This window comes from Colius striatus, chromosome 13 (assembly GCF_028858725.1).
Source record: "Colius striatus isolate bColStr4 chromosome 13, bColStr4.1.hap1, whole genome shotgun sequence".
Taxonomy (NCBI): Eukaryota; Metazoa; Chordata; class Aves; order Coliiformes; family Coliidae; genus Colius; species Colius striatus.
In genome coordinates, this window is record NC_084771.1 from 5871354 (window position 1) to 5887918 (window position 16565).

Below are 16565 nucleotides of genomic sequence, written 5' to 3' on the forward strand. Positions count from 1 at the left end.
CAAGGTAGCTGAAAACACCAGGGTCTCCCCAGTATCCAGGCCTTTGGCCCTGAGTTATGGTGTTGGCACACACAGGTGGTTCCTCACATAAGGTACCCACGGCTGTGCTGGGGCCTCTGGGAGTGGTGTAGAGGGGCTTTATGGGTGCTGGTGCTGAGCTGCATCCTCACAGTGGGATTTTCCACTGTCTCAGCACAGACACAGCCTCAAAGGTCTGTGGGGAGCAAATGGAGGCTCAGGTCTGTGCTGCAGCAACTGGGGTGGCTCTGGCAGCACCGGGGTGCCCAGGGACCTCTCCTGGAGCAGGTGCTGGCCCGTTGCTGCAGCCACAGCAGCGATCCCGGGTGGCACAGGCCAGAGCTTCGGACTCGCCGGTGCTTTGCTCCACCATGGCCTGGGCACCAGCCCCAGCTGCCTGTCAAACATGTGGCAAATGTGCTTGCAGGTGCCAAGCTGCCTGCAAATCTGGACTTCTTGCTGCTCAGGCCAATGCACAGCTCTGTATGCGAGGGGAGAGCAGAGCTCTGTGGAGATGGGGCATTATGGGGGTTCTGTGGGAGCAGGGCTGGAGAGCCAGGCGGGCAAGGACAGGGTCATCACAGCTGCACTACGCTCAAGTGATGCATCTAGGCTGTCTCCTGAACACACACCTCCTCCTGGAGCTAGTTCTGCCTTGAAAAGCAAACTCCCAGCTTCCTCTAGCTCCTTGGCTGCTGCCAGGGAACACAGACTGACCAGGGGCAGTCTCCTGCACAAACGCCCCCGCAGCAGCCCGCTGGGGTAAGGGGAGGCAGGGCTCTGCTGGGAAGTGACATGAGGATGAAACTCAGCCCCTTGCACCCCCCACAGCCATGAGACCACCAGCTGATGCCAGGGGTACATCAGCCTGTGTCAGGGCACATGACATGACCCCTGGCTGGGAGGGCCCCTGCTCTTTGCCAAGGTGATGCTGCTGTCCTCCTTCTCCATCCCCAGTGAAACATTCTGATTTCCAGAAGTACTAATCAAAATCACTCTTGATTATGGCAAAAACAACCTCTGCTGAATTTCCCCTTTTCTTTATGCAATTAACAAGGGTATATGGTAATTCCAAGCAATCTTGCTCTTGAGATTAAAGGAAAGCCTGCCAGGAAGCACACGAATAAAGCTCTAAGATGAGAATTTGCATAATGAAGACTTTCTCTTTGTGGAGGGACTAATGGTGGTTATGTTTGAAACCTATTAACAGGAATGCCTAAAAGCCTCTGCTGAAGTCAGCGCTGTGTTGCTGAGCCACTGTGACTCACCTGGGGCCCATCGCCCCTTCTACACTGCCACGTCCCCACTGGCAACCTGAGCCCCACAACACCCCCTTCTGCCCTCTCTTTGGGCCACTGAGCAGTAGGGTGAGCCATGGGGGTGAGCCTGGGCTGGGGTGGGATGGGGAGCACAGCCTCTGTGTCTGGAGAGCAGGGCGACACGCTGGGTTTGGAAGCCCCAGGTGAGCTCTGTGTCTGTGTGTGCTGGGGCAGATGGACCAGAAGCAGATGTCTGTTGCAATTTGATTTCAAGGCTTACCAGGAATAATTTAAATTACTTGGTGGCAGCACCTGATATTCTCAGCACTCAGCAAGAGGGATGGAGGTGGCAAGGAGAACACAGCCAGCCTCATCTGGCTGAGGTGCTGAGGGACAGGGGTTAGTGGTGGGCTGGCTGTGGGAGGTGAGGGGTTGGACTTGACAATCTTCAAAGGTCCTTTATCTATGCTTCTGGGATGTTATGTCATGCATCATGTCAGCCACTGCCATGTGGTGTGACAGGAGGTGATGTAACAGCAGAGAGGCTGTGGAGGAGCCCCAGGGACTGTGGGACTATCCTGTACCCTCATCCCCAGTGCTTACACCACACCAAAGGGCCCTTGAGTGTCCTTTACTGTCATTCCCTCCCCAGCACTTTGGTGACAAGCCCATGGAGGTGCAGGGCTGCACAGCCCCATGAGCTATACACCCCCAGCACAACAGCAAGCTCAGTGGAGGGACTGCCACAGGTTTGATCTCCTGAACAAAAGCATCTGGTCCTCAGGAGGCTCCAAAGCCTCAGGCTGGGCTGGGTCCTGCAGCTCTGCAGGAGTCCAGCAGCTCCCCAACCCACTCCTGTACCCCAGGCTCCTCAACAGCATCAGACAGAGCAGTGACCCCCACCATGGACAGACAAACACCTGTGTGACAGCAGCATCCCATTAAGGGCAGCACTGCCAGAGCCAGGAAAGGTTCCACATCAGGGTTTCCCACAGGATGCCTTGAACCACTTCTGGTTCCACAGCATCATCTTCTCTCTGCCCCCACGTGAAACAAACATTTCACCAGGTCCTCTCCCACCCCAGCATGGTCAGGAAGCAGGTAGCCCTGTTCTGGCAGTACAGGATGCCAATCAAAATGGTTTTCTTCCCTGTCAGCACTCACAGGTTTCCAAGGCACTCTGACACCTCTGTGTGTACAGCAGGTGACGTTTTCTAAGCAACTTTAATGGATAATCACTCCTTGAGGTTTGTGTCAAAGAGGTCTCAGCTGCAGCATTGCCAAAATCTGCTTTCAATTAGGCCCAGATCAGCTGCATCAGGAGCAAAAGGCTGGAAAGTATTGAGCACAGGTATTTAAGGTTCTTTCTGGAGAGAGGCTGAGCTCAGCTGTACTTGTGATGGGGGTGAGAAGATGCTCAACCTTCTGTGCCTGGGTGAGGCATAGGGATGTTGTGCTCCTCCCAGGACCTCTGCTACTGAGCCTGGAAAGTAAGTCTCTGACTCTCCCTGGGGTGCTGGGAAAATGCCAGAATGCAGAATGCCAGAACAATTTATTGTACCTAAAGGGGGAAAGGATGTGGGACTCCATCCACTTTGCAAATGGCAGAGGGGATAGTAGCACTAATGTCCCTTATACAGACCAGGGAATGGGTAAAGGTGGCTTTCTTGGGTCACAAAAAAACAAACAGTGTGCTTCAGGACAGGGATTTGTTTCCCTCCAGATGCAGTGTGCAGGGTCTGCTGGAGAACTGGATTACTGCTCCTGAGGTGAGGGAAAGGGAGAGGTGGGCTGCTGTGACCCCAGCCCTGAGCAGGCACTGGCCTGGCTTCCTGCAGGGGAGGGCTGATGGCCACAGCCTGCTGTGGTGTGAGAGGCAGCCAGGGAAAGGCAGAACGTGAGCTGAAACCACTCTGGGGGCAGCCTTGGCCCTGCCTGCCTCCATGCACACAGTCCCTGGCCTTCACCCAGCCTCACCAGGCGTAGGGTGGGAAACACAGACTCCCATTCACTCCGTTTGTGATCCCTAGGGAAGGTCAGAGCACACAGCAAAGTCCTTCTCTTCTTATGACTGTGGGTGCAGGGCTGAACATGGGGGTGCTTTCATGTTTTCCTGCATGCTGTGTACCCAGAAACATTATCATTCACCTTAGCTACTTGATTTCTGCTCACACATTAAGTAATGACTATGCACTTGCCTGGGGCCAAAGATGCCTGTCTATCAACCAGGCGACAAACTGGCATGAAAGCATTTTGTTCACAACCCAGCACAGAGCAACTGATGACAAAGGCAGCAGTGCAAGAGCCCAAAGAAAACTGAAGTGGGAGATTAAATGCTTATCACCTGATTCCCGATGGAAAGAGATTGCTCTCATCAGGTGAAGATCAAGAGAAGATGCTGTAGTTAAAGGTAGGTAAATGGGGAATTACAGGGTAAAAATGCTGGTTCATCACTGGGGATGTGCTGCTCCTGTCATACTGTGCTATTTAAAACTGGCAATGGTGTGGAAATGAAGACTTGGGCTATGCTGACAGATGGAGAGAGGCCCTGGAATAGTGTGGAGGGCTATGGCCCTCTCCTCTGGCTGAAGGCATGTGTCTGCAGCCTGCAATGCAGGGCTGCTGCTGCAGAGCACTCCCTGCCACTGCCTGCGTGCCCTGCCATGGCACCTCGCTGGGCACATAGCTGGGTATTCAGAAGACAGCAGGGAGGTGTTTAGCATCCAGCCTCTGCTGCTGACTGTCTGCTCCCTCCTGGCATGGGGTGTGCTGGGATGTGCTCTCACTGCTTTGAGCTCTGTGGAGTATCGTGAGGCCAGGCCAGGCTCTGTGGGGCTTCCAGCACAGAGAGCAGATAGGGCAGGGGGCTGCATCCCCAAGCACGAAGCAGCAGCAGGCATCTGCTGCAGGTCAATTTGAGCAGGTGGTGCAGGAGCAGGCAGTGACTTTTGGTTTTTAACCCCTGTGCCAGGTCACCCCCACCCTGCACTCTTGGCTTGCCCACAGCAAGGGAACCTGTGCCACATCCCTCAGTCTTTTGCACTGGCTCATTTTCAATAAGGTGTTGTTCAGCTCCTTGCTTTCCTTGAAGTCTGGAGAAGGCCCCTGGGGAGCAGAGTTCAGGGTGTGCATCCTCATTCCTGTGCCCAGCACAGGCTGTGTCTGGGGAGGCAAAGCCAGTGTTACCTACAGCCTGTCTCCCATCACCTCCACAGTGTGCTTGACAGGAGGAAAACCAGACTCTTGCTATGCAGGTGGGAAAGGTCTGCTCAAACACTTCTGCCAGGGAAAGAAAATGTTAAGCCAATGACCATTTATGAGGACAAATTGTGAATGTTTTTATTCCAGAATTTCATGCTTTTTGTAAAATCACTTCACGATGAGAAATGTAATTTTTTTAGAGTCGTGAAAGATGGCTGCTTAACCCTGAGATCACACAACCAGGACATTGCTTTGGTTGGAAAAGACCTTTAAGATCACCAAGTCCAACCCCTCCCCTCACCCTGCCAAGCCCACCCATGGCCCCCAGCTCCACAGCTTTGCAATAGCTCCAGGGATGGGGACTCCCCCACCTCCCTGAGCAGCCTGGGACAGCTTCTGACAACCCTTGCAGGGAAAAAGTTCCTCCTAACCTCTGTTCTAAACCTCCCCTGATACAACTTGAGCCCATTTCCTCTTGTCCTATCACTCACTGATTGGGAGATGAGACTGACTTCCCACCTCACCACAGCCTCCTGTCAGGAGTTGTGGAACGATCATGTCTCCTCTCAGCCTCCTCTTCTCCAGACTAAACACCCTCAGCTGCTCCTCCTCAGACTTTTGCTCCAGACCCTTCACCAGCTCTGCTGCCTGTTTCTGGATGTTCTTCAGCACCTCAATGTCCCTTTTGCAGTGAGGGGCCCAAAACACAACACATTATTTCAGGTGTGTCCTCATTAGCACTGAGTACAGGGGCATAAACCTCACCTTTCTTGATGGAGGTGCACAGCTACCTGGTTTTGCCTCCTATCACCAGGGGAACAGTTGCCTTATAACCAGAGCATCACTTGCTGTTGATGTGGCATGAAATAATTTAAACCTAAACATAGGAGCTCACTGACAGGTCTCTCTGACCTCACCTGTGGAAGAAAATAGCACCAAACTGTTGCTTGAATTCAAGTGTTATGGCTCTGAGGTTTCCTTTACAGAGGTATCTAAATCATCTGCTCGGTTAAGACCATCATTACAGAGGAGAAGGAATGAATATGCCTTTATTAAAAGCTTATGTTTAGCCTCATTTAAAATGCTCTATTTTCTGTGTGAGGCCAAAAGCATTTTAAAAACCACCCAGAGGCTCAAAGCTCCTATGCCACCCTATGAATTTCTGGAAATAACAGATTCTGGTTTCCTGGCAAATGATGGCACACCAACTGCGTGGCATCCACCCGGCATCTCTGACAGCGTGTGAGACAGTCTGTCACCCCAGGCAAGCGGGGCCAGGCTCAACACCCACCCCAGCTGAAGCACTGGGATTAGAAACCAGCCTGTTTCTAATCCAGGGGTTTGTTTCAAACCCAGGGGTTTGCCTGGGGTGAGAGGGGTGCTTAGGGCAGAAGCATCGTGCTGGGTAGTTTGGCTTTGAGGGGCTGCAACTCCTTCAGCCTAGTGTTGTGTTGGCATCAGGTTAGTTCTCTGGCCAAAAGCACTTCCAGGGTAGGAAAATGTGCTGGGCAAGGGGGAAGTCTGGCCAGTTCTTGGTCTTTACACCTTGCTATGACATGAGAGCTGTACCCCAGCTTATGCTTGGGCTCTGCAGTGGCAATTTTGCAGCAGGATGGAACCTGGGGAGGTTTTTGCTCCAGATGAAGTAAACGGAGTCTGACATTAGTTTTGCTCAAATCATATTGTCTGGAAGGACAACCCAAGCTCTGCAGTAGCAGGGACACCTGAATGGAGGTTGCTGGTCATCATGGAGATGTAGGCTCCACCAAGCTGCTTGTTTTCCTCTCATATGGGTCATATAGAGCCAAAGAATTTCCCAAAGCTCCTGCTCCTAAAAGCATGTTTGTCATCACACAATGCTTTATAGTCACAGAGTAATGTGCTGCTCATAATATTATCACATATGCAATGTGCCTTCTGCAGCACAAGCACCTCCTTTGTCACCCACAGCTGGGTCTGGAAATGTCTTCTGCTTGTTCAGCTTTTGCCTCTTGCACTCCAGTTACCCCTAAAAACCCAACCATGTCCTTCTGTATTTCAGTAAGATTCTTCTGATCTCAACAAGCCTTTTCTATCCAGATTTCTTTGTGCATGGGCAAAGTGAGCATTTCAGATGGCAAGCAAAATGCTGAGCAATTCTCTTTTCCTGGCACCTTGTTTGCTGGGCACAAGCCCGTGCCAGTCTGCAGAGCCCTCCAACCGCAGAATGATGCTGTTCACAGCATCCTTCTTCCTGCCTGAGCCACCTCTAAAATCTGGACAATGCTTCTGGTGTTGCATTCTTTGGCTTTTCTGCATATCCATGCCATGCTAGCACTGAATCCTTACACCAGACCTGGCCCTTCCTTGAAGATGTTGCTCATGTGGTTGGGTATCTCAGGGAAGAGGGTGCACTCAGCACCAGCTTTCTGTCTGTAGCCTCGGTTCTCCTACAATGACTTTCTTTCTTTCCTAAACGTGGTTGGAAAACAATGAAAAATGTTTTAGAGTGACTAAAAGATGGTTTCATAACTGTGTGTTAGCATTAACTTCATCCACATTGCACCAGCAGGCTGAGCTTTCAGGAGATCAAACCCAACCCCGTGCATGCTGAAAGCGTTCGTCTCTCTCTTTGCCACAGCTAACAGGTCTGTACTGGGGCTCCCTGTTTTCTTCTTAAAAGCATTGTTCACTCAGCAAGCACATTCCTGTGCTCACATCCCGAATCACAGCTAGTGACTCCAGCATCTGGATCCCCAACTTTGAAGTTTCCTTCTCAAAACAAGTCCTTTCATCTGCCATGTTTTGATACGCCGTGATCATCTTCTCCTTTTTTCCTCCCTTCAAGTTCTTCCACTGGTTGTGAATTAGATCAATCAGATTACAGAGGCATTATTGCAAAGGGGTTTTTTTTCTCTCTGCAATTAGCATTATGTAGTTTATTAAACATGTGTTTTGATATTAGAGTGGCATTGGAAGCACTGTGTAATAAACCCCCACTTTTCCCTTTAGTTAACTGTAAAGTCAATGCCTTAAACCTCCAGGAGATATTTTTTCCAAGGAGAAACAAATTTGGTTTTAAACTGAGCAATCCTAAAAGTTTATTCTAGTCAACACTGGAGATCAATAGACTCTTCTGTTTTATGTGCTTTAAGGGCTGAAACGGTTGCAACAGATGTAAGGGAAAAAATGATGTTTTTGTAGAGGGAAAAAGAACAGGAGTTAAGGGGCTGTTTCCAAGCACAGATATCACTAAGCTGGGAGAGGAAAAAGTTCCAAAATAGGAGCAGAAGTATGAAAATTAATTATTTCCATAGCTATGTACATAAATATCTGGGCATGGCACATTTAATGAATGCATATTTGTTCAAAGATCAGAGGTAATTTGTTAGAAACCCAATTCGGCTTCCCCTGCTTTGTCACACACGCTAAAGGCACTATCTAAGTAAGAATTATTCTTTAAGTGTATTACTGTGACTCTCTGCTGATACCTGGTAATTATCCATTTAATAACATCCTCATGGATTAGAACTGAGCTTTTTAGCACCAGTAAATGCTGTACACAACGTTGCTGTCTCCTTTGGTTCCGGCTGCAATGCCCAACCAATGCTCTTGCTTCTATTCCAACTCTCCTGGAGCAACCTGTGAGTGACCCTGGCAAGTGCCAGGCACAAGAGCTGGCCTTCCCATCCCCTTTTCTGCCAGCTGTGTCCACCACTGCCCACTGCAAAGCAGAGCCTGGGCACCTGGAAAAACATCTGGAAAAGGGCTGTCTCCTTCCCACTTTCCCTGTGCAATCACTTGGGCACCGTCGTGCAGAGACTGCGGAGGAGCCGCCTGCAGTGACTGCAGCCATCTGTGCAACAGTTATAAATAGCTAATTATGTTGTCTAATATTACTTTCACATTTAAGTAATTGTTGTAATTGCTGGTGGGATATTGTAGTCACACTCGAGAGGAGAGGTGATGTGTGAGACGCTGTCTTTTAAGACACGGGATGACAACACAGAGTTGCTCATCACTGCTGACACTGCAGCTCTGGAGGACGTGCACAGCTCTTCCCACTGCTCCTTTATAATCAATGGAGGTTTTCTTTAAGCTTTTCTTACACAACCTGTAAAAGGTAACCTCGTGCTCCCTGCAAGTACACTGAGCCCAGGTGTCAAATTTGCCACCTTTCTATCAAAATGCATCAGTGCATTTCTGTACTGGCTTATCGTGAGTGAGGACAGGAGAGGGGAAAACAACAGCTGTGCAAAGGTCCTTTATTGACTGCTTTCCTTATTTTGCACAGACATGTGGCTAATCCTGGACGACTCAAATGTATTTGCTAGAAAGGCCATAGATTAGTGCATTTCAAACACCCTGCAACATGCTAGCACAGGGAATGCTCACCTCTGTGGCTTTGAAGACAGCAAAAAGGCTTTGCAGGGCGTTTGGTTTCTGCCACTGCCTCAAAATACTTGAATGTTTCTGACCCTCAGTGCACTGTGGGAACATGCTGGAGTTCAGCAGCTCTGGAAAGCAGCAGATGAGCATGGATGGCTGTGCCTGATAGCCCAGAGGGCTTGGAAGGACATGGGCATGAGTGATGGGAAAAGCAGTGGAATGTGACCAAACAGAAACCCCAAACCTACTGTATTCTTTCAATTAAAAAGTAGGGGTTTGTTCCTGCTAGTGCTGGTTTTGGCTGGGATAGAGTTAATTTTCTTCACAGGAGCTACTCAGGGGCTCACACAGAATCCAGGCCTTTTCTGCTCCTCACCCATCCCACTAGTGAGGAGACTGAGGGCACAAGCAGTTGGGAGGGGACACAGCCGGGACAGACAACCCCAACTGACCCCAGGGACACCCCAGACCCCACAGGTCACACCCAGCATATAAAGCTGGGGAAGGAGGAGGAAGGAGGATGTTCAGAGTGATGGCGTTTGGCTTCCCCAGTCCCTGTTCCCCGTGCTGGAGCCCTGCTGTCCTGGGGATGGCTGAACACCTGCCCATGGCAAGCGGGGAATGAATCCCTTGTTCTGCTTTGCTTGTGCGAACGGCTTTTGCTTTCCCCGTTAAACCGTCTCTGTCTCAGCACAAGAGCTTTCACGCTTTTACTCTTCTGACTCTCTCTCTGATCCCATGGGGAAGGTGAGAGCCCAGCTGCTTGGGGCTGAGTTGCTGTCTGGGGTTAAACCACAACAGCCCTTCTTGGCATCCAACAAAGGCTCAAAGGGGCTCAAAGACAATGACCTGTGCTAGACTTGGAATGTGCTAGATTGAATTTACAGCTGTTATTGTTGTTTAACTATTAATTGTCAGACTCCTGCACTTGCCACAGGGCTTGCTTATCTTACTGCAGATTAGAGTCTAGTGCTTGTTAGTGGCTGCTTTTTCCTTTTGCTGCTGCTGGTCACTTCACTCTGCTGTGCCTGGGGACACTTTGCTAACAGCCATGGTGATGTGCCTGTGCTGGGCCGTGGCTGCTGTTTCTGTGCTGCTGTACTGGACAGGCTGGAACTCCAGTGTGAACTTGAGTCGAAGAGACTATGATCTATGGATGACTCCACGTGGGACCAAGACACTTGAAAGTGTCTGTGACCATGGATGAGTAAGTCCACACCCGAGCAGGTACATCTCAAAGCACCTGTGGCCATGGTTATGTCTGTGCCACAGCAGGTATAGCTCTGAAGGGACTGTGGCCCAAGGATAAGTCCATGCTGGAGGAAAGTATATCTGGAAGCATCTGTGGCTGCGTATGAGGTCATGCTGGAGCACCTCAAAGCATGTGGCCATAGATAAACTGTGGGTAAGTCTATGCCACAGTGTGTATATCCCTGTAGCTCATGGATAAGGCCTTTAGAGGTGCAGGTACACCCCTAAAGGACTGCAGTCTGTGGGTAAGTCCAAGGCAGAGCAGGACCAAAGGAAGGATGTTGAACCTGTTGAACATGTTGAACCATGTTCACAATGTTGAACCCCATGGTCTGTCCCAAAGGGACCAGGGCAGGACATTGTAATGGAAACACCTTTAAATTGTTGTAACCTGTGACTTCAGTCGTGTGTTATACGACAACTATAGCAGGAACCCCCTGCACCCATGGAGAACAGCCTTACATAAAGCAGTGCAGGTGCAGCACTGACCCAACCTGAGCTGGCTCTGGTGCCCCACAGATCCAGGCAGCACCATGAACCACGCACCACCTCTCCTCACTGGAGAGACCACTAAGCTGGAGCCCAAAGTCATGGACTAATTGAACTCAGTGGACATTTATGGACATTCTACAAACATCTCATAAAGTGGTTCATAGGCTAAGGGAATTACATCTATGTATTGTATTGAAGGACAGGAAAGGCAGCAGTGGGTAATGAGAATGTATTGGGTAACGTGGCACATAAGCATGATGTAAATGGTATGGAATAAGAGAGTGATGGTGTTTGGCTTCCTCAGTCCCCATTCCTCATGTTTGAGCCCTGCTTTGCTCTGCTTGTGTGGCTTTTGCTCTCTCTATTTTCTCACTTTTACCCCTCCCATTCTCTCCCCATCCCAGCAGGGCAGAGGGGGTGAGTGGCTGCATGGGGGTGTCTGGGGTTAAACCACAACACTGCTTTAGTGGACACCAACCCCTAAGATGCACACTGTGGTGCTGTCAGTGGTAGATCCAGACCTCAGCTGCAGGAGTACTAGTCCTATTGTCTAGTTTGCTGTCCTTAGTTCCTGGTAACGTGTAAGCCTCTAAACTTGCAGCAGACTGGCTGTCTGCAACCCACTGTTGGCAGTGCTGGAAAGGCTGCTTCAGAACAAAAAGCCAAAAATAAAGAAGCCAACCAACAGAGGCAATTAAGAAATTTGATTTCTATTGCTGCTGTACTGCAGAGCTGGGGTGGAAAGCCCTGCCTCAGAAACTCACTTCCTCACCACCAACTGCTATTTTCCTCTGAGCACAGGATGACGGTAGCAGAGCTGCTCTGATACTTGAAAGGCCAGTTCAGTGCTCAGGTGGGGAAGGGCTCTCTGAGCCTCTGTCAGCTGCAAAACTGCTCCAAAGCCTTTGGGAGAGAGACAGTGGGAGGAGCAAACACCCACTCATGAGTCAGAAAAGCCAGCATGGAAATACCAAACCACTGAAACACCGGGGGAAGAACCAGAGGCCACGTGGAAAGGCTGAAGCCACGCAGCAGCACCTCATCCCAGGTGTCAGCACATGCATCTGGTGCCATCAGGGCTTGGCACAGAAAAGGCTGCAAGTGCAGAGCCCAGTTACCTTTAGATAGTTGTTTCCAAGGAGAGGCAATTTAAAGCAGCCCAGAGAAGAGCTGAACTTAATGTTGTTCAATCACCTGTGAAGCCTCGGGCTGGCAGGAATGATTTATGAATGTTTCAGTGAAATTCAGTTTGATACAAACACAGCCAAGGATATTGAAGAGCTGAACCCTGCAGCCCAGTGCTCCAAAAATGAAACGGAGCAGCACTTTTCTTTGCCCACGTTGCAAACATGAGAGAATGCAAATAGCTTTCCTGCTGACTGCTCAGACTTAAAAAAACCTATTTAATCTAAAACTGGGACTTTCATGCACAGCCTCTCAGCTCAGCCTGTCAAACTGATACCAATTAAACATTCAGCCACTATACCTTGGGAGCATAAGCAACTCTGTACCACGCTGTTACCCTGCCAGGTGCACCAGCAGGTAAGGACCTAAGGCAAATGGAGACTAACTCCAGGCTGACTCGTGGTAAAACTAATCTCTTCCAGCAGCAAAACATGCTCACTGCCCAGCTCATTCCAATATGCTCTAACCCATCTGTGTGTCATGGGTGCCTCCTAGCTCAATAGCACATTTCTAAAGAAAAACCTTCCCAAGGCCTCTTACATAATTGTTATTTTCTCTGTACAGCCTGTAAGAGGGCTTTTTGGTTTTTCCATTCAAAGAAGCAAACAGCTTTTTTAAAGTACCCTTTTTCTTCTTTTTTAAAGGAAAAAAAGGGTTGTGGCAAGCTTTAAATTGACTTTAACTCCCCTCCTCCCCCTAAAGAGCATGTTTGTTTTCCCTATCTTCCTAGTTACTGTCCAACTAGGACTGATTTCTGGGTTAGACTATTCTGTACTAAAGAAATAGCTGTGGGACTGAAAAAAAAAATGAGCAAGAATACAACCAGCAGCCTGAGAAATTTGGGTCATACAGAGAATCTGCTAATCCAATAGCTCAGTAAGCAGGGAGACAAAACCAAACTCCTTCCATGACGCCACTGTGACTCCTCTGTTTTGGATTATCTGAGACATGGGCTGCTACAGAGCTTTATACCTGCAGCACTGCATGTTTTGTTTAAACATCGTTGTGACACTTTCTCACAAAGAGGAACATGCTCCATTCTGAGATGCTTTAATCACCGGTACTGTCATCTAATGATGGGTTTAGAGACATCATATCTGTCAGGATAGACAGATGATGGGTTTAGAGCCATCATACCTGTGCAGGAGCATCCCCAGCTGCCGAGCCGGGGAGGAAGGGGCAGGCACTATGGGGGACGGTAAGACACAGGGGTGGGGACCCCGGGGTGGAGGGAGGTTGAACAGGGGGTGGCTGTGGCCAGGCCGGGCCCCGGGGACAGGCTGGCGGTCCGCATTCTGCTGCAGTGTCGGGGTGCTCTGCGCAGGGTGGGGCCGGGGAGGGTGGAAGGGGGACGCAGCCGCCCCCAAGGGCGATCCCCCGGGCGGCGCATCCTCCTGGGAGACCCCGACGGGACCCTCCTGGGGGGCGCATCTCCCCGACCCGTGAGTCCGCGCCCGCGCCCTCCCCCGCCCCGGGAAGGCTGTATGCTACCGGGGATCTCATCCGCCCCGAGGACACCTCCTTCCTCCCACCCACGGCGGATGCGGGGCTGCAACCTCTGCGCGGCTCCCCCCGGGGGCGCGTCCCGCGGGGCGACCCGGAGCGCTGGGAGCCGCGGGCCCGGCGCCGCGCTCATGCGCAAACCCCGCCGCGCCGCGCCCCGCGGGCCTCCCCCCGCGCTCCCCCGGGCAAGCCGCCCCCCGCCCGCGGCCCCGCGGCCCGGCCGCCCTACCTGAGCCCAGCAGCGCGGCGGAGGCGAGCAGCAGCCCCAGGAGGCGGCGGGCGGCCATGGCGCGGCGGGGCTGCGCCGGCACGGCTCCCTGCGCCGCCGGGACGGGGAGGGACTGCGAGGGACGGGGCGGGACCACGGCCCCTCCGCCTCCCCCCGTACCCCCGCCCCTCGCCCGGCCCCGGCGCTCGCTGAGCTCCGGCGGCCCCCGCTGCCTGCGGGCGGCTCGTTCGCTCCTGCCCGCCGCGGGGAAAACGCCGTCCCGTCACGGCGCTCAGCGCCGCTTTTGCTCCCCGAAGTGAGGAGAATCCGCGCTGCCAATAGCGAGGAGGAGGAGATGCGCAGGAAGCGTTTGCGGGGCTTTAGGGGGCTGCAGCTTGGACGGGATGTGGACGGGGCGGGGAGACCCCTGCGGGCTGGACTCCTGGGGGCTGCAGGGTCCCCGTGTGCCGGCGGCCAGGACCCCCAGGAGCCGTATGTGCCGGCGGGCACGACCCCGGGGGCCGGGGAGGGTCCCTGTGTGCCGGTGGGCAGGACCCCCGGGAGCCGGGGAAGCAGCGGAGGGGGCAGCAGTGGTGCCTGGATGCAGCGATGATGCCGGTGTGGGTGCTCTGGCCCGCTCCCACGAAGGGGCTCCGCTGAAGTGCAGGAGAGGGAGCTGCTACAGTTTCACCCTTTGGTGCCGTTTTCAAGGCGGAGGTGCCGGAGCCGTGGAAATGTTGGCTGGAAGCGACCTCTGGAGGTCTCTATTCCAAATGCCCCCTCGGAGCGAGACCCACGGACAGCAGGTCACATCAGCCAAGGCTTTGTCTGGCGAGGAGCTGAAAACATCGGGGAGCGGAGGCTCCCCCTGCTCCCCGTACTTGCGGCAGCACTACCCCCCTGCCTCACCAAGGAGATTCTCCTGGGTCCGCTCTGGCCCTTCCACTGACCACTTCTTTGGCCATCCGTCCCCGTTGTGTTTCTTACCATTGCCGAGAAGAGTTTGGCTCTGTCACCTTAATAACTACATTTATGTAGCTGTAAGCTGCGACTAGATCTGCCCTCAGCCACCTCCTTCCCAAAGCAAACAAGCTGCCCCTTGTAGTTCGTGTGCAGCAGGTGTTGAATCCTCTTCTCTACACCTCTTCTAAGTGGGTTCAGGGACTGTTAAATACAGTAAACATTTTCTTTATGAGTTTTATGAGTATTTATGAGTTGTTTCACTGCAGAAAAAGAGATGTGGATGAAACTTGTATTTAGGAGGAACTCCTAAACCCTAAAGAGTCCAGATTGTCCCAGTCCCACCCCACCTTACAGCAGGTGGGAGATATTGCTGCCTTGGCTGCTCCAGCCGAGTGTCGGGACTGTCTCGGCTCCTTTTTGTCTTTGGTGAAAAGATATTTTTAAAAGCTAGCGAACAAACGGAGCGTGAGGGAGTCACGGTGCTCTTTAGAAGTGCCTGGGTTGAGAGATGTGATGGGACAGGATGGAGCTTTATTGCGGATTCTTATCTACAGCCACGAAAAGATCACAAGCTCCACAGCTGCCAGTGTCTTGCTTTCCACAAACCTTCTGGGGGGGAAGGTCTCTCAAATCCCCAGCAGAGCAGGTTTCGGTAATTTAGCGTAGTCCAGCGTGCTTGTATCCGTGCCATCCGAGTCGCAGATGCCTGTGTGTTGTGCAATTCTCTCTGCTGTTGCAGCAACTAACGGGAGTAACGGGGGGGGGGGGGGGGGGGGGGTGCAGATTACAGACAGGCTAAGCCGGAGAAGATGCAGTTCAGCTGCTACACGAGGCCATCTGTGTATTCACAATATTGCTTCTTATTTATACAAAGAGGAATTCAGGATTACAGTCCCGCTCAAACTAAAGGAAACTAGCGGGGCAGCATTTGTACCTTCCCAGTCTGGTTCTCCCAATAACCTCTCTATCAGTTATTTGCATTTCAATGGCTTTCCAAGCCTCTGGTAATTGTTGGGGGAGGAGGCGGGTAAAAGGGCTATTATATTAGAGTTAGACCAGCTTTAGCAAGCCTGAAGGCATGAGAGAGCGTCGCAGCAGCTGATGCAACCCGTGACAGGACATTGTTTGCCGTTCTGGGAGCCTGGGGCGCGCACTAACGCTTGTGAGTTGATTCATAATCACCAACAAATGTAGGAGGGGAGCATTGAATGGGCAGCACGGCGAAACCGGAGGGAAACGGGGCGGTACGAACTGGGAATTCACGTCGGAACCACTCACCCGGTTAAACCCACCCACCCCCCGACGGCAGCGGGTGCCGTGCCCGGGCAGGGCTGTGGCTTTAAGGCAGGCCGAGCCGCAGGCAGCTGGAGAGAGCCTGGGCACTGGCCAGCGAGTGACTCAGCATCGCCTGACCTGTGCCCGGGAGCCCGGGCTATTCTCGGTGCGGGGTGTGTTTAAGGCAGGCAGCCCAGGCTTAAACACTCCCAGTTGCTCCGCAGGGGCTGTGCCCGAGGCGAGGCTGAAGCCTCAGACGCGTTGCCCGGGACTGCAGTGCTGGCTGCCCGGTGGATCTCTTTCCTCCAAGCTCAGGGGAGCTGCGACCTTTTCATTTTCTTCTCTTGAGCTAGATTAAAAGCTGCAATCTGTAAATAGCGGAGTAAACAGCCATCGGAGAAACTGGCAGGGGGGAAATATACTTGCTTCCCATTCTGTTTTAACAGGTATCACGCTTAACTCCTCTTGCTGCCTTTGAAAATCTGCTCCCTGGGCTTAGCATGCTTTTGTATCTCTGAGCAAAAATGTGTTTAAAGGGAAGGGGAAACGCTGATTGGGAAAGGAAATGCTGGGTCAGGCAAAAATCTGATTTACAATCGTTTTCTTCCTAAATCTATTCAAATAATTCAGCAGGCTCGGAACACATAATCCCTTAGATCTCAGAGCCCCTCGCAGGCACTAATCAATTACCCTTGATAAGTGATGGACACATTAAAAGCGTCAATTTGGCTGCTCCTGAAGTGCTGCTGTTTTAAAAGCAGAATGAGCTGTCATGTAGCAATGCATAGCCCTGCCATACAATTATCTGCCGTGGAAAAGGAAAATACTACACACCATTTAAA

The 16565-nt window shown here is 51.9% G+C and overlaps 1 protein-coding gene across 2 annotated transcripts in view; it reads right to left on the bottom strand.

Moving 5' to 3' along the window:
• Positions 1-13606, bottom strand: part of CD99L2 (CD99 molecule like 2) — a 35282-nt gene extending 21676 nt beyond the window's left edge. For both annotated transcript variants that reach the window (XM_062006826.1, XM_062006825.1), the window contains exon 1: positions 13507-13606. In XM_062006826.1, the coding sequence (XP_061862810.1) occupies positions 13507-13564 (58 nt within the window). In that variant the 5' untranslated portion in view covers positions 13565-13606. The remainder of the gene's footprint in view (positions 1-13506) is intronic.
• Positions 13607-16565: the final 2959 nt, after the last annotated feature.